Source organism: Terrapene carolina, unplaced genomic scaffold, assembly GCF_002925995.2.
Source record: "Terrapene carolina triunguis isolate 2854851 unplaced genomic scaffold, T_m_triunguis-2.0 Scaffold85, whole genome shotgun sequence".
Lineage (NCBI taxonomy): Eukaryota > Metazoa > Chordata > Testudines > Emydidae > Terrapene > Terrapene triunguis.
The window spans coordinates 7,564,505-7,585,879 of record NW_020664436.1 but is presented as its reverse complement, the minus strand read 5'-3'; the positions used below and the strand labels follow the sequence as shown (position 1 = coordinate 7,585,879).

Below are 21,375 nucleotides of genomic sequence, written 5' to 3'. Positions count from 1 at the left end.
ACTATTTCCATTTTCAGTTTTGACGAAAAATTGTGAACCCCCCCCCACCCAAAGTAAAGGGTTAACAAGGGCAGTACAGATTTTTCCCCGCCCGTGACCTCTGACCCCAGCACCACGTGACCTCTGACCTCCGATCCGCAACAACGGCTCGACCCCGCCCCCTCCGAGCGACGCGTCTCCGTGGAGGCGGTTGCCAGGTAACTGGACGCGGCTTCCTGCACAGCCGCAGCCTGTGCCCTCCCCCTGCCCGGGAGCCCCGCCATGGACGCCGAGTCGCTGCCCTACGCGCTGGACCTGGTGGCCGGGGGCGGCGGGGGGCTGAGCTCGGAGAAGCGGGCGGCGCTGCGGGCCTCGCTGCTGCTGCTGCGCCGGGACTATCGCTTCGAGCGGGTCCGGTTCTGGGGCCGCATCCAGGGCATCCGCGGGCCCTATTACATCGCCGAGGGGCTGGGGGGAGACCGCGCCGGGCCCAGGAGCCGCCTCTACAGGTGTGTGTAGGGGGCAGGAGCTGTCCACACAGGTGTGGGGGGGGCAGGAGCTGTCCACACAGATAGGTGTGTGTGTGTGTGTGTGTGTGGGGAGGGTAGGAGCTGTCCACACAGGTGTGTGTGTGAGGGGGGGCAGGAGCTGTCCACACAGGTGTGTGTGTGTGCGGGGGCAGGAGCTGTCCATACAGGTGTGTGTGTGTGTGCGCGGGGGGCAGGCTGGACTCAGGAGCTGTCCATACGGGGGGAGGGACGCTGGGCTCAGGAACTATCCATACAGGTGATGGGGACATGGGACGCTGGGCTCAGGAGCTGTCCATAAAGGTGTGTGTGTGTGGGGGGGTAGACTGGACTCAGGAGCTGTCCATACAGGTGATGGGGACATGGGAGGTTGGACTTAAGAGGTGTCCATACAGGTGGTGGTGGTGGGGGAAACTGGGCTCAGGATCTGTCCATACAGGTGTGTGTGTGTGTGCGGGGGGCAGACTGTCCAGGAACTATCCATATAGTCCCTGGATGGGGCAGCTTCATTCCAAGATTTGTCCATACAGGACACAGCAACAGGTTGTGGGGCAGAGTGGGCTTAAGAGTTACTTCTGCAGCTGAGAGGGGCTGCGGGCGGGGAAGAGCAGGTTCCTGTCTTTGCCTCTTACTGTGACAAGACTTTATTATGGTGTTTTATGGTGCTCATCACCATAACATCTGAGCACCCTACAAACCCTTCATGGATTTCTCTGCACAATTTCCCTATGGGAAGGGGATTTTACAGAGAAGGAACTGAGACACAGAAAAGTGTGGAAGCTTGCCGAAGAGTACGTCTACACTGTGATGAAAGACCCATGGCACAGCCGCAGCTGACCTGGGTCAGTTGACTTAGACTCACAGGACTCGGGCTGAGGGTCTTTTATTGCAGTGTAGACATACCCTAAGTTCACACAGGGAAGTATGTGGCAGAGCTCGGAATAGAACCCAGACCTCCTAGTTCTTTAACCACAAGACCTTTAAAAATGTCCTTCCTTTAAAATGTCTGTGTGATGCTGGCTGTACAATGTAATATTGAACAGCAGCTTCTATCCTGCCTTTCTGAGGCCCCCCAAGTGGCTCCTCTTTTCGAGCACCAGGTGGTGATGCTTTAAGAAGGCAATCAGTTTCCATCAGTGCACACCATTGTCTCTCTGAATGTCACTTGTTTCACCAATGGTTCTTGCAAGGCTCCCAATGGGCTGCATTACATCTGAAAAGGAGGGTCCCTGTGTTTCAATAAGCTTTGCCCTTTGTTGTGTTTGTCTGGCTGACAGCTTGAACTGCGTGGAGTGGAGTCTTCTGCCACCAGCTACTGAGGAAATGATCACACAGACTGCAGGGCTAAAGGGCCGTTTCCAGGGGGATCCATCTTATGAGTATGATCCCACTGAGAAGAAGGGGGAAGAGAATGAGAGAATATATGAGGAGGAAGGTGGGGTAAGTACAACAGGCCATTTTCTAGACCTGTCTTCTAAGCTATCCCCTAATACAGTTGTTCCCAGCCTGAACTGAACAAACTAGAATTGATACTTCTTCTTGGTAATAAACCTATACTGGTTCCCAGTCTGCTGCCCTTTCCAACCAGCTGTGAATGCTTTAATCATCAAGGGAGTTCAGGCTGCTCCAGTACAAAGTATTACACTTGCGAGGATCCTATCATTCATAACCAATGCATGTTTGAGTGGGCACCACTGAATGGGAGGAGTTGTAGAGAAGCAGGCGGCGCTGACTGGTGCCCCAAAATATTGGGTACTGTTGCCTTAGAAGAAGAGGGATAGTAGTATTTCAGTCTCAACATGAGTTCAACATAGCTCACATCTCCTTTAAGGAAATCCCTGTTCATACTGGGGTGAACATGCATTTCCCTGATTTCTGTCGCTATGGAACAGCAGCAACTTTCATTGACCACTTCAGCTAACCTTGGAGTTATAAATGTCTTGGAAACATCCTCACTTCTCCTCCCTATTTATATGAATTAGTTGGATTCATTTCAGATATTTTTATATAGCTTTATTTAACATTTGCATCTTGTCTCATAGCTATGCCTGACACTTTATATAGAAACTGAACACGGAATTGCTATTGCTTATAATCAAATGGCCAAATTCGGATCTCAGTTATGCCTGGGTTAATCCAGAGGGAGGGAACAATAGCTACTGCCCCAATGGGTTTGAAATGTCTACTCTTAACAATGTTCTCTGTTATATTGTTTCACTAAGAATATGTGAAGTGTGATCACTCTCATAATCCCATCAAACTCAAGATGATGACTGTATTGTGGTTCCTACAGGCACCCTGAGTTTATTTCCAGTAAAAGAAACAGTGAAAGCTGCGATTTAATATTTGCTTATTTTTCTTTAAAGCCCATGATCAAGGAGGAAATCCGTCTTGTAGCTACAATAGATCAGATAGATAAGGCAGTGGGTATCATCCCACGGGGTGCATTTGTGAAGACCCCGCTCGGCCCTGTCCATGAAAACAGGAATTTTGAAGGTAAATCCACATAATCTATATCAGGATTCAGGTGCATGTCTGTACTTTGAATACAAAAGCAGTAAGAGAGGTTTACTTTCTCCTTCTAGCTGGTATTCTGGTTCCTGGCTTGTTCCTCTCCCTTGGCTTGGTGAACAGAGAATAGGGAATCCACTGCTGCTGCTTCCATTTTGGTTCAGTTTATGGAACTGCTAACAGAATCACTAATACAGAGTGCATAATTCTGAGAGATGGGAGGAGAAGGACTCCAAATCACCAATGGATTTGATTTGGCTCTGAGTCTCTAAAGTTACTGAGCATAGAGTTTCCTTTATGCAGGGGTTCCCAAACTTGGTTCGCGGCTTGTTCAGGGTAAGCCCTTGATGGGCTGCGAGATGCTTTGTTTACCTGAGTGTCTGTAGGTACGGCCGCTCACAGCTCCCGGTGGCTGTGGTTTGCTGTTCCTGGCCAATGGGAGCTGTGGAAAGCGGCACAGGCCGGGCCACTGCTTCTTGCAGCTCCCATTGGCCGGGAACGGCGTACCGCGGCCACAGGGAGCGGTGAGCTGCCGTACCTGCGGATGCTCAGGTAAACAAAGTGTCTCACGGTCTGCCAGGGGCTTACCCTGAAAAAGCCGCGAACCAAGTTTGGGAATCCCTGCCTTTATGCTACGGTCCATGGAGTTTCTAGCAGCATTTGGTAGTTGTAGTGCTAGAGAAATTCTCCCTCTGATTGCAGGGCTCACAGAGAGATTTGTCTCGTTCAGCACCCATTGCTAATCTGGGACTTCAATTTGCATTGCCTGCAAAATCTCCCCCAACACTGTGAGATCATCCATTTCCAGCAGGTCTCTGATCTTTCTGTGGAGCCCATGGAACAAAGCTGGAGAGAGGCTGTGGTTCTGCTGTACTCTCTGGACTATGAATAAGCAGAGAGATCTTGATATAATGAGTGTTTGATCAGGCATGGTGCTAATGGTCTCCAACTGTTCATACTACAGGTCTGTCTCTGACTGAGGCAAAAAAGTTAAATTCCTATTTCCACTTCACTGAGCCTGTTAACCTGAAGAACAGAACACTCCTGCAAAAGGCTGACCTGGACCCATCCATTGACTTCCTGGACTCTCTGGAGCATGATATCCCAAAAGGTAAACAGACTTTCTTAAGAGATTAGAGTCAAAGGATGGAAGGAAAGGGATAGCCTCCTGGTGGCCTTCCAGATCCGAAGTAGACTAGGCCCAGGAGTTCTGTGGAGCTGACATGCTCAGAAGGAGCCCTTTGTCTGTAATAACGGTCTCTGTTGAGCCACACTGATCTTCAAAGGAGCTCTGTCCAGCACACAGGAATATTGTGCTTGGACCCTCGCTTAAGAAATCTTAAACATTTACAGTGCCAAGGTTCTCCTGATAAATATAAACTGCAGTAGGATTGTCACATCCTTACAATAGGTAACTTCTCCTGACCCCTATGTCAGCACTCTCCTCTGCTAGAGCTCTGCATTCTCTCCTGATTAGGAAGGGGTCTGTAGCAGCTGGTGCCCTGCTGGGGCAGATAACAGTGCTAGTGATAGAGGGTAGTTTATGGGGTTTGAAGTATTTCACACCTCCCATCCCACCCTATATTGCTCTCCTTATCTAAATGGGCTCTCATTAACTCTAAACTCATATCTTTGAGAGGCTGGGTTCAAACTTTCCTTTGATAAACTGCAATAGAAATGCTGCAGTGTGTAATAATCTGTTACATTGGCAGGATAAAACAAACTGCAAGGAGAAAGAGGGAGTACACGCATGTGTATATTACAGTGTAGGTGTAGTTCAGATCCCATCAGTCTGGTGGACAATCTTTATTTTTTTTTCTTTAATGTCCCCCAGAAGACTCCTTTGGCAGAATCTCTCTCTAAAAAGATGCCAGCAGGTTGGATTTGTGAAAATCTTCTGTCTCTGAAACTCTGGCCAGGATCTAGTTCGTAGCTTAGAAGGAGAGTAAGTCTTTATAAGTCCCACATGCTCTGCAGATACATTCCGTGTTGCTATATTAGGTTTGGAAGTTCACCTAGATCTACAAACATGCACTGTAATCCTTATAAAACATTAACTGCTTCCAGTTTCTCACTCTTTATTTCTGTCTGTGTTTTGCTGGCTTGCTAAATGCTTCTGGCTGGGGCCAAGGATTCCAGTGTGGGATATTCCTTTGTCCTGATGTCAAAAGCTCTTGTTGCCCCAAAAGTCTGGATTTTGGCTTGCTATTTTATCTCCCTTCTGGAGTAACTATCTGTGTAAGCCTTCCTCCATGGCTGGCCAAGGATGTAAATAGTTTCCCAGACTTTGCCCTAATACATATATCTTTTGCTCAAACTTTCTCTGTCAAAAAGTAACCTTTGAGCAGAGAATGAGGTCATTTCAGCTCAAATTCTGAAAGTTTCAGGAAGTTCTGAGTGAGTGTAAACAGGAGTAAACTGTTATTCAACTTTATTGGGAGTGCTGCTACTTGTGCCATGGTCCAGAGGTGTAGCCTGAAGAGACTGCAAGGGCTTGTCTACATGGCCCGGCAAAGCACACCAGAGGGGTGAGATCTGTAAAGTGCACTAATGTGCTGCACTCTGACTGCCTTGTGTTGACCCTGCTGGTTCTAAAAGGTATCTAGTTTCCATTAATGTACTCTTGTTTGAAACAGAACTACATCAACGCACACTAGGTACCTTTCAGAGTGCACCAGCTGGGTCTACATGGGGCAGTTAGAGTGAAACACATTAGAGCAGCCTACAAATCAGACCCCTTTAGTGCACTTTACCAGTGCCAGGTAGACAAGCCCGATGTCTCTGCATGCAGGTCTCCATTGAGTTGACAAGCCTATCCTCTCAAATCAAAAGGAACAGTGCATGTAGGGATCTGTAGTGTCCATGTGTTGAACCTTCTTATTAAAGATCAGGAATACTGTGGATCACCATCCTGAACAATGCTCGAGGGCTGCAATCCCTGCTCACCCTGTGTCTTTCCCACTAGAGACAGTAATCTCTTCTTCTGATGCTCTAGAGAGTGTACATCCTAATGCTGAGATTCAAGACCTCTTAAATGGCCTGGCGTTGGCTGCACTGCTATATTTGCCCATTTGTCGTAGGTTTTTACTTACGTATTTATTTCTCCTACCTAGTTCTCTCCTACATCCATTCTTCACTGAGATGTATGGCTTCATGTTTCCAAAGCTTGGCTCCTAGATGTCTCTGAAGAAAGGTGTTAATCTTATCCTAGTGTTGTAGCAGCAATACTGTGCTGTAGTTCAGGTTCTGTCTGGGTTTCTCTTATAGACCCTTCTCTTCTGGGGTTCATGTTCCAGCTCCTTCTGAATCCCAGGGTACAAGTTTGTAACCTGATGGTGAAACAGTTAGATTTTAAAGTAATGGTTTATATGAACAGAGCCCTTTTTACCATAATATACTACTTCCTCCCTAGTCCACCATTTGGAGTTCCTTAATGTTAATGTGGGGATTATAATTCAGATTGCCAGTACAGTGTTCACACCATTATATCACACCTCTCTTGCACTGCTGTTGCTGACCCTGTTCAGTGAACACAGGCCTTAAAGCTCAATACTGTCAATGAAGCTGGTACCTTTCACCAGCACTCTGGAGTCTGTCATTCCAGGTTGTGAGAACCCAATCTTCATGACTTGCCTATTGCTTCACTGATCTGTGTTGTTGCCACCAGTCCAGGAGAGAACACCCTCTGCAGAGGGAACAAAGAAGCTCACATGCAATTCAGCTCATCTCTTTCAACAGCAGAGTTTGTGAGGATAGAGATCGAACCAGGAACTGACTGAAGGAGAGAGAGCTTAAATCAGGGGCACTGCTTGAAAATTTATCCAGGGATTAGGCCTGTAGTTGTTCTGTGAAGGCCAAGAAATCCAGTACAGTATAACTGCAAACAGGCCCAAGGCAAAGCTGAATAAAATTCTTTACTCATGTTAGAACTGAAACTATAGAGCCAATGCAGGAGGCTGTGCATCCTTGGAGCCTTCCAGGCTTCCACTAGAACAGAGGCAGCAAGGGCACTGGCAGTTGGCTGAGAGCCTGAGGGCTAATTTGCATAACATATAGCTGATTGCAGCTGTCTTCATCTGTAATATGCAAGGGCAGCCTGAAGAATTTCAGGTCCCACCATGCAACTCCCCTTCTAGTTCTAAAGGACTAGGCCATTTGTTGGTCACACCTCTGTGTTAGACATGAAGGTGGCTTCTTTGTAGAGCTCCGGTAGCTACATTTGACCACAGGCTGCATTTTAGCCAGCCCTGGGCTAGAATGTGGGGGTCAAAGAGGGGAGAGGCAAATAACACATTTAATTAACTGTAGCTTCCTGAGATTACTGTAAATGTAAGTTGTTGCTGTCTCTTCTGGGAAGGTTGTTGCTGCAAATTTTAAATGCCTTTAGTGGAGGTGATTCTCAAAGGCAACTCCAGCTCAGGTGCAGCTGTGCACTTCCTAACAGAAGAGTTGGCCATTGTAGGATTTTGTGTGATTCCTGCACAAATCCATCATATGTTGCCTGCATAAATCCAGCCAAATTCCCCCTGCCACTGCTTGTACTATAGAGATGATTCTGATCGGATGAGTCCATCAGGATATGGGAACAAGGCAAACGTTGCTCACGGGGTCAGCAAGGCATACAGCCCAGTCCCAAATAGGAGCTTTGAAAGTTAAAAAGACCAGCTCATGCCCTGGATGAACATGCAGTTTGCAGAGTTTTCCCCTCTATCCAAAACTTGGAATGGGTGATTATGAAAATGAGGGGACAGACAGCACAGGGCAGAGCCAGGCATAGTGTGGTAGATGCTGTGCAAGTTTCCTCTGCCCAAATCTACCAATGTCCTTTAATCTTGGCTGCAGCCCCCCTGCTGTTCCAGTCTTGGGTTCTCCTTCCCCACTCAGCTCTGCCAATGCACCTCAGTCCTGACCCACAGCAACTATGGCCATTCCTATCCTGGACTCCTTCCACACTGCTCAGCCAACCCTCTCAACCTGAAGCATCCCTGGCCTTTCCAGGACAGGGCCTCTCTTGAGCAGAGATTGTCAAAGCTCAGAGGTGGGTAGCCCCAAAAGGTATTTTTGTTCCATTAAAAATTGTGATTAGGGCTAAGGTTACCTTCTTTCCCTTGATTTGAAACTAAATCAAATTTCATCCTTGCTCTGCCTACCCTCCACTTTATTGCAAACCATGCCTTTCCCCTCCCAAGATGGAACAAAACCTGTGTTAGCTAATTAGTCAGGTTTCCATGTTTGGTTTCTCTGGCAGATGCTCATGCAGCTCTTATACCACTAGTCTATTTTCTGGTGCTTCAGCTTGGCCTTCTTTATTCCACCTGAAGCCATCTGATCAGAGTGTGGTACTTGGCTTCCTGCTCTGCCTCAGTCAGGTATGTTGAAAAGTGGATTAACTGAGTGGAAGCTGTATGAGGAGTACCCCCAGCCTGCATTGACCCTAAAAGCTGCAGGAGCTGCTTAAAGACAAAGGATCTAAACCAGGGGATTAAAGTATGAGTTTCCATGTCTAAAAGCAGGCAAGTAACAAGTGTAATTGGAGCAGTTTTATTTTTCATTGGATGCTGAGAATTTATGATGGCTTCCAAATGGATTCCATTCATAAAATGTTTGAGAATCGCTGTAGTGGGAAAGTATCAGAGGGGTAGTCGTGTTAGTCTGAATCTGTAAAAAGCAACAGAAGGTCCTGTGGCACCTTTAAGACTAACAGAAGTATTGGGAGCATAAGCTTTCATGGGTAAGAACCTCACTTCTTCAGATGCAAGTGGGAAAGAAGCTAGACAGATAGAGGAGACTGGAAAGTTGGAGGCAGAGTGAGGTTTCTGTATTAAGTCTTGAAGGTGGAAGGAAAAGCAGTTAATACCAGATTAATGAAACACACAGTGATAAGAGCAGGGAACCAACTGCGGGGGGGGAGGGGGTGCAGCAAGCAGAGTTCTACAAAGGGGTCCCTTGCTGCCCTTATCTTTAGTATAAAGGTGATACCTAAAGAGACTACAGGTCCCAGCATGCTGTAGTAACTAGCTATCTAGTTATATGTATATTTCTATAGCTCAGCCAGTGATGCTAATTCTCATGATTGTATTGTGAGTCTCATGATATTTGATGCTTTTCTCAAAGCCCCACCTGTTAGAGGCCAGTGATTATGTGAGAATCTCATCTTGCTTTTTTAAAAAAGTAAGTTTCTGGCCTTAATGATCATAGAGAAAAGTATGAAAATGTGAACCCTACAGTCTCAAAAAACAGAAGGCAAATAAAAGGCCCCAAAATACAGTCTCACGATATTTAAACAAACCTCTTGAATTTTGGAGGCCTCTTTCATGATTTCTGAGCATGTGATGTTTGATGATACTGATAGCCACCATCATGGCCATCCCTAGGGGGGTGCGGGGCCTGAGACATAGGCGCCAAGTTTCTAATTTGCCTGGCCCAGGCTCTGCCCCCATTCCACCCCTTCCCCCAAGGCCTCACCCCGCTTCTTCCCACCCCCACTCCGCCCCCTACCCACCTCTTCCCCACCCAGTTCTGCTCCCTCCCCCGAGCGCACTGTGCTCTCGCTCCTCCCCCCAGTGCCTCCTGGTGCGGTAGGCGCTGGGAGGGACGGGGAGGCGCTGATCTGCAGGGCCCACTGGCAGGCAGGAGGTGCTGGGGAGAGGGGGAGGTTCTGGTAGGGGGGCTCCTCCTCGCCTGCCTGCCGCTCGCCTCCCCATTCGTCTCCTCTCCCCACTCGCCCACCCACCTCCTGCCTCACCTCCCCACCCTCAGGACCCCCCAAAGCGCGGGGCCCGGGTGGTCACCCCGATTTGCCATACCCAAGGGACAGCTCCAGCCATCATAGTATTTGATCATGCAATCCTCCATTTAGATCCAAATGGCTAGGCTGCTGGGATCTGTAACTTTTGCTGCCATATCTCTGTATTAAAGGATAAGGTTGTCTGGTCCAGTTTAAGCAGACAATCTGTTCAATTTTATGCATGTTAGGTGTAGCCTCTGAGATTCTGGCAAGATGTCAACGTTGGGCAAAGTTTGGGTATCCTGGTAAGAGCATTTCAGGAACTAGTGCTGAAACAGTTTTTCACATAGCAGGAGGCAAAGGAAAGAAGTTTGGAAAGAGAATGATAATAATTCTTAACATATCTATTGAACTTTCAGTTGACCTAATACTGTACAGATATGAACTAGTAGTCACAACGAGGAAAGGAGAAATGTGTGAGCAGATTTCAACTTCATGGGTGCGAGTGGGAAATGAAAATTAATGGGGGCTAACTACTGATGGACAGAGACTGTGCACACAAGTGATTGGAGAGAACAGGAAGGGGCATGAGTATCTGATGTACAAAGAAGGCTTATGATCTCCTGTTTCACTTCCTCCTGGGGATGGGGAATACTGTTATTTTATGGCTCAACCGCAAGGGAGTAAGTTGACACTAAGAATTTGCTACAGATCACTGGATCAACTAGAGCACAGATGTGAAGATAATGGACATCAAAAAAGGCTGTGACAAAAACCAGTGGGGCAAATGATGGAGTTCAGCAACAGGAAGTGAAAGACTTGTAGAGATGGTGTAGTCTGGCTTTCCTTGCACAAAATGCAGTCTGCTAAAGATGGAGGAGTGTAGGGAAAAGAGGCAGTGACACTTGACTAGTCTCTTGGTGAGAGTGAAAGGGGACCCAGTTGAGATGCAGTTCCTTTGCAACCTGACCGGAACCCAACATGATCCAACTACAAGTTGGGTTTGGGTCAGGTCTTGTCTGAAAACAACCCAAACATCTTGGGCTCAGGTTGTCTTTGATCACCTCCTCCTGCCCAAGCGATCAGCGTGGCAGGGGCTGTATGCCATGCTTTGTCCAACAGCTGGCTCTTTGGCGCGCACACAAAGCACAGCAATGAGTTGCAGCACCTCTCACACTGCAGCACACACAGCGCAGCAAGGCAGCAACTGCCAGCAGGAGCAGGGCACAAAGTTGCCACTGCCAACCCCATGGGGAAGAGGTGGCCAGAGACGGATCCTGGGCATTGAATGTGGGGTGTGGGAAGCACCCATCGGGCCTAGCCACTGCTGTCTCAGCACATGGGGGGATGAACTGAGATAAGACTCCCTATGGTTTAACTGCAGACTATATATTAGAGGTTTTTGGGGAGGCTCCCTGCTGGCTTTATATAGGCAGGATGGACCAAGATGGGGCTCCTTGGCCTCTTTCTATTTCAAGATTCACCCCGGGGGATGGGGAGAAGGAGATTACTTAACGGAATCCAGATAAACAGAAACTGTTCCAGCTCCTTTTCAAAGTAAGTGTGGGGGGAGCTGGCAGCCCCTCGTCCCCAGGCACCACCGCTTCATAAGGAAGTGTTGCTGCCCCATAGTATTCCTGATGCAGCACTGCATATGAAGTGATTTGTGACCACCACTTGGCCCCACGCTTGTGCATTAGCCTATCCTAAAGCTCTCCTGACAATAGCCTGGTGAAATCAGGGACATAATTGCCTCTGAACTTGGCTTGCACACACTTTATCTGCACATTGCAAGCCAGTGCTTAATGGGCCTTTGCACACGGAGGAACCGCATTCTTGAGCGGGAGATAGAGCCTCTCTGTGCGTTTGCTTCGACCAGGCTCACAACACCGTTTGGGTAGTGCTTCATGGCGGCCTGGAAAGCCCCAGGTGCTGGGAGTGACAGAGCCAAGAGACATGAACCTGCTTTATCTCCAGGCATTAACACAGCTAATTAACTCCCTTTCAAAGGCCCCCCTGGGGTGATTAATCCCCTATCAGCCTCCATCTCCAACCATTCAAAGAGTCTGTGTCTGCTGAGGCATTTACGGCCCCCAGTTAGCCCGCAGAGTGCAAGACAGCCTGTTATCGGGGCTCTAAGACAAATGGCTGCCTATCTCCCCAGTGGCCTTGCAAAATCCAGCAAAGTGCTATGCTGTGCTGGCCACCTACTTTCACCCAGCCTCCCCTCTCTGTTAACGTTTCACAGATGTGACCTGAGCCCACCCCTTTCATTGCTTAACAATAAGCAGCACCACCCTAGCCCTGTGAAAGCTGAGTGAGAGCACTTTACTTTTCAGCCTGCCAAGAGCCACACAGGGACAAGGCTTTTCAAGCTGTTTCACTGAAATCCAAACTAAAAGGCCCATAATGAATGAGGGGGCAGTGCTAGAAAGAAAAGGATGCTTTAAAGCAGGAGTGGCCAAAGTATGGCCCAAGTTCTCCAATGTGGCCCATAGCCATCCTCATTCCCAGAATGGAAGGGTGATCTTTGGAGACTGTGTGTCTGACAGCCTGAGGTCCTGCAGCCCAAGAGGTTACTTGCTAGTTAGAAGGCTATTTTGGTTAGGGTGACCAGATAGCAAGAGTAAAAAATCGGGACGGGGGGGGGGGGTAATAGGTGCCTATATAAGAAAAAGCCCCCAAAATCGGGACTGTCCCTATAAAATCAGGACATCTGGTCACCCTAATTTTGGTAAACAAGCAATAACACACCAACACTGGTCAGTACAGCTGACGAGTGTGCCCAGAACTTTTGGGAGCCCCCAGAGCTAGGAATCAGACCCAAACAGCCAGGGCAGTGGGTTACAGGACTTGACCAAGACACTAGTTTTGGCTGTACCTGGTTTCCTCTGTTTAACAAAAATCAACCATCCATGGGGTAAACTGCTACACCTAGCATCTTACAGCAGGGGACAGTATGGCATCAGTATCAGTGCTGAGTACGTTATAAAAGGAAACCATTGAAAAGTAAAATGAGCAAGTCTAGTATTGAAGAGAACTTCAGACTATTTGTGTAGAAGGTGAGGACAGAGAGACCAGACTGCATGTGATATATTGACATATCAGAGAAGAGATTTATCTGTCCCCCTACAGATTAGACAACTTCCAAGAAGGGCTGTTGGGCTTTTGCACTAGTGTGTAATTGTGCACATGTGAGTGAGAGCATGCGTATGTTCAGTTCCTCCATAATTTTCTTCTTCAAAGGCTCCACATCAGCCCTACCCATCCTTCTTGCCAAGTGGAGAGGACTCTGGAGTCGCTTCAGAACTTGTCAGTGCCACTCCCAAGGGAGCTGCTCAAGAGTGACACAAGATGTTCCCTCCCCCTGGAGCTGGGCACTGCCAGCTGAGGAGTTCCGGACTGGACTGGAATCCCTCATGTGGCAGCGCAGCAGGGGAACTCCAGAGGCAGCTAGTATTACAGTTTTGGACTTGCTGTCCACAGTCTGCTCTGATTTCTGGAATTGATGTCTGTTTTCCTTGGGCTTGGTTTCTATGCATAAAGCAGTGCATTTACTATCTTTGGGTCTCAACTCTATATCACTTCAGGGGGCTTGTTTAGCCAAAGGCCTTGGCTGAGTTTATACTGGAGCAGGGTTGTCCATCAACCTCTGGGCTGTGGTGGAGGCTCTCGCCCTCCTGATTGCTACAAGGTGATGATGAAGCCAGAGACAAAGAGTCTTTGCAGCAGCTTTCCAGGGATTGTATTTAAAGTTCTTTCTTCCTCCAAAAAAAAAAAAATCCCACTCAGTCTCCATTTTGGTTCCTGGTCTCTTGTTCATTCCACTTTTGCTAATGCCTTTTTTGTTGATCTGACAGGAAATGCAGGAATAGCCTCATAGATAGAACCATGTGTTCTGGCTTATCGCCACATAAATCAGTAGTGGAATAAACCTTATTCTGGGGAATTACATGAAGGTGAAGCCCTAGGGCAGGAACAGAGTTACTGGAAGTTAGAGAAAGCTTAACCAAGACAGCTTTTGCTAGGAACAATCTGCATCTGATGCGGCTTCAGGTGAGATGTGGCAAACTGTGCCTTCTCCCAGGTTGGCATTGACGTCAGCTGCATTTATATCATCTCCTAGCTATTGTTTTAATGGCTGCTCAGGGTAGCAGAGCTGTGCTGCATGCCCTGCAGACTGCTCGTGCACAGTTAAGTTCTCTCTTCCCATCCCTCACCTATAGAATTATTGTTCATTAGTTTGATACCCAATGTTGTCCCTTCCCCACAGTCCCCATCCTAGGTGACTGTTAATGCCACAGACTACGGAAGAATAGATGAAGATTTATTGTGCAAAAATAATTTGAAAGCAATGGGCTATATCGTCCCCCTCTGTGGCATGATGCACAAGGGATGGAAGGAACAGAAATCCTGCTTCTTTGGCTGTAGAACTTGTGGAAGAAGGGGAGTCAACATGACACTGACCTGTCCCTTCATACCCTGGAAACGCCTCTATACAACCATCATGTGGGTTGGGGCTTTGAGGGCTTACGGGATATATGGCTGCATGGAGAGTGGAGAAGTTTAGGGACAGTCACTTTGTGACACAATTCCTTGGGAAACTGGCAAACCTACAGGGAAATTCCCACTACAGTTAATGCTGAGCATGTTAGCATGAAAACTCCCAGATTCTGACCCATGACCTCTTCCTACTAGGAAGGGGAGGGAATAGTCTGGGTGTGTGAGTTGGGAGGGGGGGCGATAAACTCCTGAGCTCCTCTCCTAGTCCTGCTCACTGGATGAGTTGGGAGCTGTGTGAGTGACTGCCTCTGTGTAACTCTTCCCATCCTACAGGTTATTCCACTGAGCTGTGAATGGGATATGCAGTGAGTGCACTAAGTCTGAATCACAGTTTGTGCTGGTGTGTGCTAGCACAGAAGCCAAGGCACAGTCCTTTACTGTAGGATAATTTCCAACATTTACCCCTAATCCAGCCCCTACTTGTCATAACTACATCCTAAAAGTGGCCAACACTTTTTGATCATGTGAGGTAGAGACTTACAAGGCAGCCATAATCTCCTCTGAGAGTCAGACAAATATTCTCCATTGGTTAAGAAAGAGACAGTGACCAAAAACTCTGAGGGGAAGAAGGATCCTAAGGCTGGAACAAAGCTGCCCATTGCGCCCTTTCATCGAACTGTTAATCTTTCTTTCAAAAACGTCACATTTGTTCGGTAACAAAAGCTTAAAAGAAGCTGAATTGAGCCTGAAAACCAGCAGCAAGATTTAGAGGAAGCGTCTTTCATTCAGAGCAAGGAGGGGCGAGAGACTCCTTCTTTTTCTTGCCTGTAACCAATGGGATCGCAGGAATCTACGAAGGTGACGGATTAATGCAGGGGCTCCCCAGGTAGATGCTACGTGACTTCTGGCACGCTCCAAAAACGTTTCCACAGCGACCAGCTGAGCAAGAAATATGGAGTGTGACGGAATCCAACGGAAACCTGCACTTGAGGAGGAGGAGGAGGAGGGTGCTTTGCAACTCTAAGAGATTCCTAAACCCACCATACAGGGCCCACGATGAAGTGACTGGGGTTGTAGTCATCAAAATCACAGCAGCTAGGAAGAGACTGGCATTGTAACCATCCCGCCTTCTCGGCTTTAATTCTGTACTTTGTTACTGTTTCCCAGTGCAAGGCTCCATTCCAGTTCCCTGTTCCTGAGCAAAGTCTGCATCCTTCTCTTTGGCAGAAATGCAGCTAGTGGGGGAATTTTAGCCCCTTCCTGAAGATCAGATGGTGTTAGACTAGTAGGCCTAGCTGGGCTGGGTGTGAATCTCACAGGCACCTGAGCAATGTGAGTCTGGGAAGCAGGGGCTCCTCCTTGCCATAAAAAAGCAGATACCTTGTTTTTAACTGAAATGCTTTATCTTTTGTAATGAAAAATAGTTCACGATAGGAGAGAAAAATGTAGAGAGAAAGCCATGAAATGAAAACTTTCCCCCTAGGACTTTTGGGTGTAATTGTATTTAGGTAACAATGATGTTGCAGGCGTTAGGAACATGCAATAACTGTTTTTGGCAACATTCTACTCTTTGTAGGCTCTACTTTTCTGGCTCTGGTGAGTTTTTTAATAGCATTGAACCTCTGGCCAGGCTATGTTTTAGTTTAGTTTTTATTAAGAAATTTAAACAGGGAGTTTTAAATGTTTGACTGTGGCTGAACATGTGGGATGCAGGTGGCATGTTGGGCAAGTGGGAGAGAGTCAGCTTGCAGCCGGTGAGTGGCATGAGGAGGCTGAGCCCCACAGGGAGTAGTAAAGATTTGCTCTACAGCTAGTGTGCCATGTGAGAATGCTGGTGGGCATAGAATTCCACCAAGAGCTAGAGCGGGGAGCCCTTTCCTTTCCTTATGGCCCTCTCCTTTGCAGTTAGTGACAGTGAATTAGGAGTGTGAAACTCTCCCCAGTGTAGTTTTTTTGTCACTGGTAGAAGTGGAAGCTAAGGGTGATGTAGGTGTGGGCGAAGCACTATCAGAGCTAAATGCTTGTGGCTATGAAGGATATGCTGTTGCTTTAGAAAGGGAATCTGGCCATGCTGTCATGTGTATGGATATTAACATTTGTGCTGTTGACCATGTGCTGTTTTCCCCCCAGTAGTGGCAGAATTGCAGTGGTGTAAGATCTTATGTGTGATGTTAGTGGTGAATGCAGCTATGCTGTTGCTTCTCTAGCCATGGGACCTTTCCTCCTTTTAAGAGGAGTTGGTGCTGTCACTTCTATTAGCCTGTGGGGACCTTTTAGGACATGAAGCCTCTGTACCAGAATTGCGTTTCTTATAAAGCTGCCTTTTCTCAGCATCACCCCCAAATGAGAAGCAGTGCTATTGGAGGTTAGCTTGAAAGTGGCCCATACACTGGGGGAAGCTCTTCTGCAAACAGCATTGTTTAAAAAGCCTCTCCCTCTACAGTTACCCTCGCACACCCCGTTGCTCTGTGAACAAGGTTCAGCCCAGAGCTGAGACAGACACGGAGGATGAGACAGGGATTTCTATCTGTGATTGGAAAGGAAGAAGCTGAGAGGGAGGTTGACTTTTGAAATGCAGCCTAGGTATCCTGGCAGCTCTTAAAGGGCCATAAAAGAGGCAGTGGTTTAACACTGGTTGATTGAGCTTCAAAACATTTTATTGTTTGGAAAGATGTAAGGAACTCCTCAACATTCCTGCCTGTGTTTGGAGGGGTGGAGGCTGCAGCCTGCTCCAAAGAGGGAATAGGAAGCTCCAGATCTTCATCCAGAGGATATTTTTCCCATGCTCTTTCCTCCCACACAGCAGCGCCCTCCCTTTCCTTCTGGAGCTGCGACAGGCAGGCAATAGTTTCAGCACAGACAGCGCTTGGCTTATTTACCTTTGGCGGGTGCAACTTAAAATGTAAATTGTCTTTTTTTTTTTCCCTGTTAAAGAACAGAAACTTAAACTGAGCAGCATTATTGTGGGAAGCTTCTGCCACAAGTTCAGTGATTCTCCAGGCCCCTGTTTCTTGTGGAACCACTGCCCAGTTACTGCCAAACTGTGGGGTCAACTCCAGGTGTGTGTGAGATTTAGTTACAGCACAGACCACATCTGACACAGAACTGTGGCTTACAAGCAGTAGTACTTAATGCTAGTAAAAGCCAGTTCTTACCTACCAGCTATGAATTCTACTTACATTTCCCCTGCAGTGCAAATGATTTTTGTATTTCCCTAGTACCTTCCATCTGAGAACCTCAAAACACTTATCAGACTACTAAATTAAACTTCACGATCTTCCCATGAGGTAGGCATTAGCTCTATTTTACAGAGGAAACTGAATGAAGTACTGAGTGGAATAACTCACACAGGCTTGTGCTGTGTCAGTGGCAGGAATAGAACCTATGAGGCCTACCTCTTTTTTCATCTTATGCTTTAACACAAGACCAGCCTTCCTCCCAGATGTGACCTCAGTGGAGGGCCTGTTCACAGCTAGGAAAGACCCCAGCATGTTGTGAATGAAGCATTTAATTTTCTTAGTTCTCGGGAGCTGTTGTAATACCTTCTCTCAAAGGGGAAAGAAAGGGATATTCTTCCTATTCGACTGCTCTCTTATCATGCTCAGATGCTGGTGATTGACTTCCAAAAGAGCAGGCTTAGGGTGATCTATGACACGCTTATTTGGAAAACTCCTGCATGAAAAGGTGGGTTTTGCATTGTTGTTTCAAGATGGTGAGATCTGAGCTCAGCCTGCGCTCTGGTGAATGAGAGCTCCATAGTTACAAATCCTCCACAGAGAACACTCCAACCCAGTTCTTTATGAGTTCAAACCTGCTCTCTCTCACCGGAAGCATCCTTTTCTGAGTGCATCTCACACAGTGGACTATGGAAAGTCAGGCTCTAAGATAGCTGAGCCCCAAATCCACTTAAAGCTAAGGACCAAGACGTCAATATGATCTGAAGTTTGATTAGGAGGTAGTGTAGAGCACAGAGCTCTGTTTTGATGTCCTCTCCTTAAAAGGCAGACAGCCACACAATTGACCAGTTTCAGTTTCTGAATGGCCTTTAGTATCAGTCCCAAGTAGAGAGCATTGCAGAAATCCAGTCGGGAGGAGATAGATGCATAATGCACTAGCTTGGGCTGTATAAGAGCGGAATGGCTACAGCTGTCTGGCCATCAGAAGATGAAAGAAAGCATTTCTGGCCACGTCTATTTTGGCATCTAAAATACATAACAATGGTAAGCCTGTTCACCGCTTTGAGCATGGGTGAAGAGATAATCTTAGTAGATGGTGAGGCCATAGTTCCACCAAATGCATCCTCCTACCAGCCAACATCTGTCTCGTTAGGCTTGACCTCGAGTCATCTATTTTTTGTCCTGAGCTTCATTTCACAGGGACTGAATCATTAAGGGCACGGCCTTGTCTGCATTTGTCAAGATGTAGGCAAAGTTGGGGATCAGCTGCACAGTGGAAGAGTACAGTATCTCAATTCCTCCAATGCCCACACACACATGAAATGACAAGATGGAGTCCTGTAAGACTTTCCAGATGTGAGGGATCTCAGGAAGGAGGAGCAGCTTCCCATCACAGCCCTCAGGGATCTAGCAGAAAGAAGTGAACCAAGCCACCCATTAGGTACAGTCTGGGGCCTTTTGCTTGTTCTGGAAGCAGCAATTACTGATAGACTCTCAGTCTAGCTGAACTATGGGCCAGTGGGAGCCTGACAGTTCCAGCTGCTGTCTTTCTGATTTGGGCCTGATGCCTTATAGCTGTTTCATGTTTGGATTGGAGAGATTTACCAGTAGCCTTTCTCCCCATGCATTTTACCTCTCTAGCCATTGCAGATTTGGTGTTGCAACCCGTATTTTCTTCTCCAGGCAGTTCCTGGAGTCCCTAGCACTGAATCCTAGTTAACACTCCTGCCAGCTCCTCTCTGGTGGCTTGTTCCCAGAATGTCCTGTCAAGTATAAAACAAATAGTGGCTCAGAGCTTCTCACTTCCAGGAGAAACTGCATTTTCACACTGGCTCCTAACCTTGTCACTTCCAGGAGAAACTGCATTTTCACATTGGCTCCTAACCTTCTCAGCAAAGCCAAAGCACAATTAATACTGAAACTAATCCCCACTCTAAAGGTGGAGCCAAGAAAGGCTCAGGAAAATTAACCTTTTCCATAAATCACTCAGAGCTTGGAGGCAGCTCTGAAAAGTGTCCCTGCCTTTCACTTTTCTTTTCTTTCCTCTCCCTCAGGATCTACAACAGGGCAAATCTTCCATCTTGGAGCTGGAAAGCTTTTCTCTGTCTTCATGCAGCATTCTGGGAAGAGACTCTAGCTCTTGACCAGTTGGGGATTATTGATCCCAAGGCTGCTAGAGACTTGGATCCAAGGATTGAGATGAGCAGAGCAAGTTGCTCCAGGGCTTAGTACTCCACTCCAAGTTAGCCTCCTGAGATCAGCTATATAGCTAGCTCTGGTACCATATAATAATAGCAGAATGCCAGTGCTGCTTTAGATAAGGTTGAGAACTGCTTTCTGTTTAAAGGTTGACTTAACTGGATTGCCTTGAAATCTGATGTGCTTCATGGAGACGAGGGGTAGAGTCAGTTATCCAAATTTGGGGTCAGTTGTGTAAGAGGTTCTCAAGAAAATAGCTCACTGGAAAAAAAAAAGTTTTTAAAGTTGACAGATTTGACCAGCTTTTTTTGGTGCATAGGATCAAACCATGCCTGTCATCATGGCCAAAATGGTGTCAATCACTCATCGTTTACCCTGACGAGTGCAAGGCGCCCGCTAAGCCCTTTGCAGGAACACAACTGAAAACAATATTTGAAAGAGAGTTTGCCAAACAGATTACACTTTGAAGACAGACAGCCCAAGACAGTTGCTAGCCCGCCATAGCTCATCAGACCTGTGTGACTCAAGGGGACATCAAACTTCAGCAACACTGAGGCACTGTAAATTCAAATCTGACACTTGCCAGAAATCTGAGAAAGAAAAAAAAATAGACATTGCTACGATCTTCCTCTGTCAGAGGTTTTTTTTTTTTAGTTTGGGGAAATGTAATCTGCATACAGCAGAAAACTCAGAAGGCATTCAAATTATTTTTGAAAAGAAAATAAATGACACGGGCGAATGCTTGTGGGCGGATGGGAGGGGAGGCTGCAGAAACAGAAGGGGCAAATGGGAATGAGTGGGAGGGGAGGGAAGAGGGGTTGAGGTGCTCAGGTCAGGGGGCGGAGGTAGGTATTGGGAGGGCCGCTATAGAGGTGTGTGATATGGGTTTAAAGCTGCATAGCTGTGTACCTTACCTCTGTATTTCCTGGTTTTCAGAACTTTACATTCTGGAAGGACACAAAATACCAGCATGCAATCTTAACTCTGCACTCATAATTATTATTTTTTGGTCAGTGGGTACAGACCAAGCAGGCTACAGAGCCCCCCGTTAGAATAGCTGCTGCCTCTTAGCAGATATAGCCAATAATAGAATCTGCTGACTCCTAGGCTCAGACCACATACCGGTACCTCTCATCACACCATAGCTGTGGGAAGATGCTGAGTGAAACTAGAGGGGAGTGCCTGGAAACAGAAAGGCAGCCTGGGGTGCTAGGGTGAGTGGTGTGGAAGAGTTCAGAGTTCTTTGTCCTTCTGGTATGGCAGATCCTTTGATATCCCCAACACCCATAAGGTAGCAGAGTCCCCACTGTGCTAGCTCAGCCTTGTGTACCATTTAATTCACCTCCCTGTTCTAGCCAGGCAGCAACCCATTGGGATCGCACCTTGATCTTAGCACATGTCACTGCAGGAAGGGTGTCTCGCATTTGTGCTGACTCTCATCAGCCACATTGTTGTTATGTAGGATCCTGGAGCATCCAGCTGGAGAGGGGAGGCAGCCTGGTGGTTCTGAGGAGCTTGCTGTGGCCAGGACTGACATTCTACCACATCCCCATGACTAAACAATTTGGCTATATCTACCTTGGCACAGGTGAGAAGAACATAGACCTGCCCTTCATGCTGTGAATTGTCCACCCAAGCTAAGGATTCAAGGGAAGGTGTGTCACATTTAGATTTTATACTTGGGGATTTGCAGTTATGTTTGTTCTAATAAACCCGTGTGAAACCTCTGCACCTGTCAGCAGTTTTCTGTGTC

At 47.2% G+C, this 21,375-nt stretch overlaps 1 protein-coding gene across 2 annotated transcripts; it reads left to right on the top strand.

Moving 5' to 3' along the window:
• Nucleotides 1–261: 261 nt before the first annotated feature.
• RSPH9 (radial spoke head 9 homolog) lies at nt 262–21,300 on the top strand. Of its 2 annotated transcripts, none has more exons than XM_024193715.1 (5): nt 262–488; nt 1,784–1,946; nt 2,873–3,002; nt 3,982–4,128; nt 21,085–21,300. In XM_024193715.1, exons 1-5 carry the CDS (start codon nt 262–264, stop codon nt 21,243–21,245), a joined length of 828 nt encoding a protein of 275 aa, XP_024049483.1. In that variant the 3' UTR covers nt 21,246–21,300. The 2 variants fall into 2 exon arrangements, with proteins under 2 accessions (XP_024049483.1, XP_024049485.1); XM_024193717.1 differs by having other exon boundaries at nt 21,211–21,269.
• The last annotated feature ends 75 nt before the right edge of the window (nt 21,301–21,375 follow it).

Bases quoted from the DNA above. Each gene is read 5' to 3' on its own strand.
- RSPH9 (XM_024193715.1), top strand. From the start codon at position 262: ATGGACGCCGAGTCGCTGCCCTACGCGCTGGACCTGGTGGCCGGGGGC. The intron at 489-1,783 runs GTGTGTGTAGGG...TCTGGCTGACAG, and splicing joins CCCAGGAGCCGCCTCTACAG to CTTGAACTGCGTGGAGTGGA. The intron at 4,129-21,084 runs GTAAACAGACTT...GTTGTTATGTAG, and splicing joins GGAGCATGATATCCCAAAAG to GATCCTGGAGCATCCAGCTG.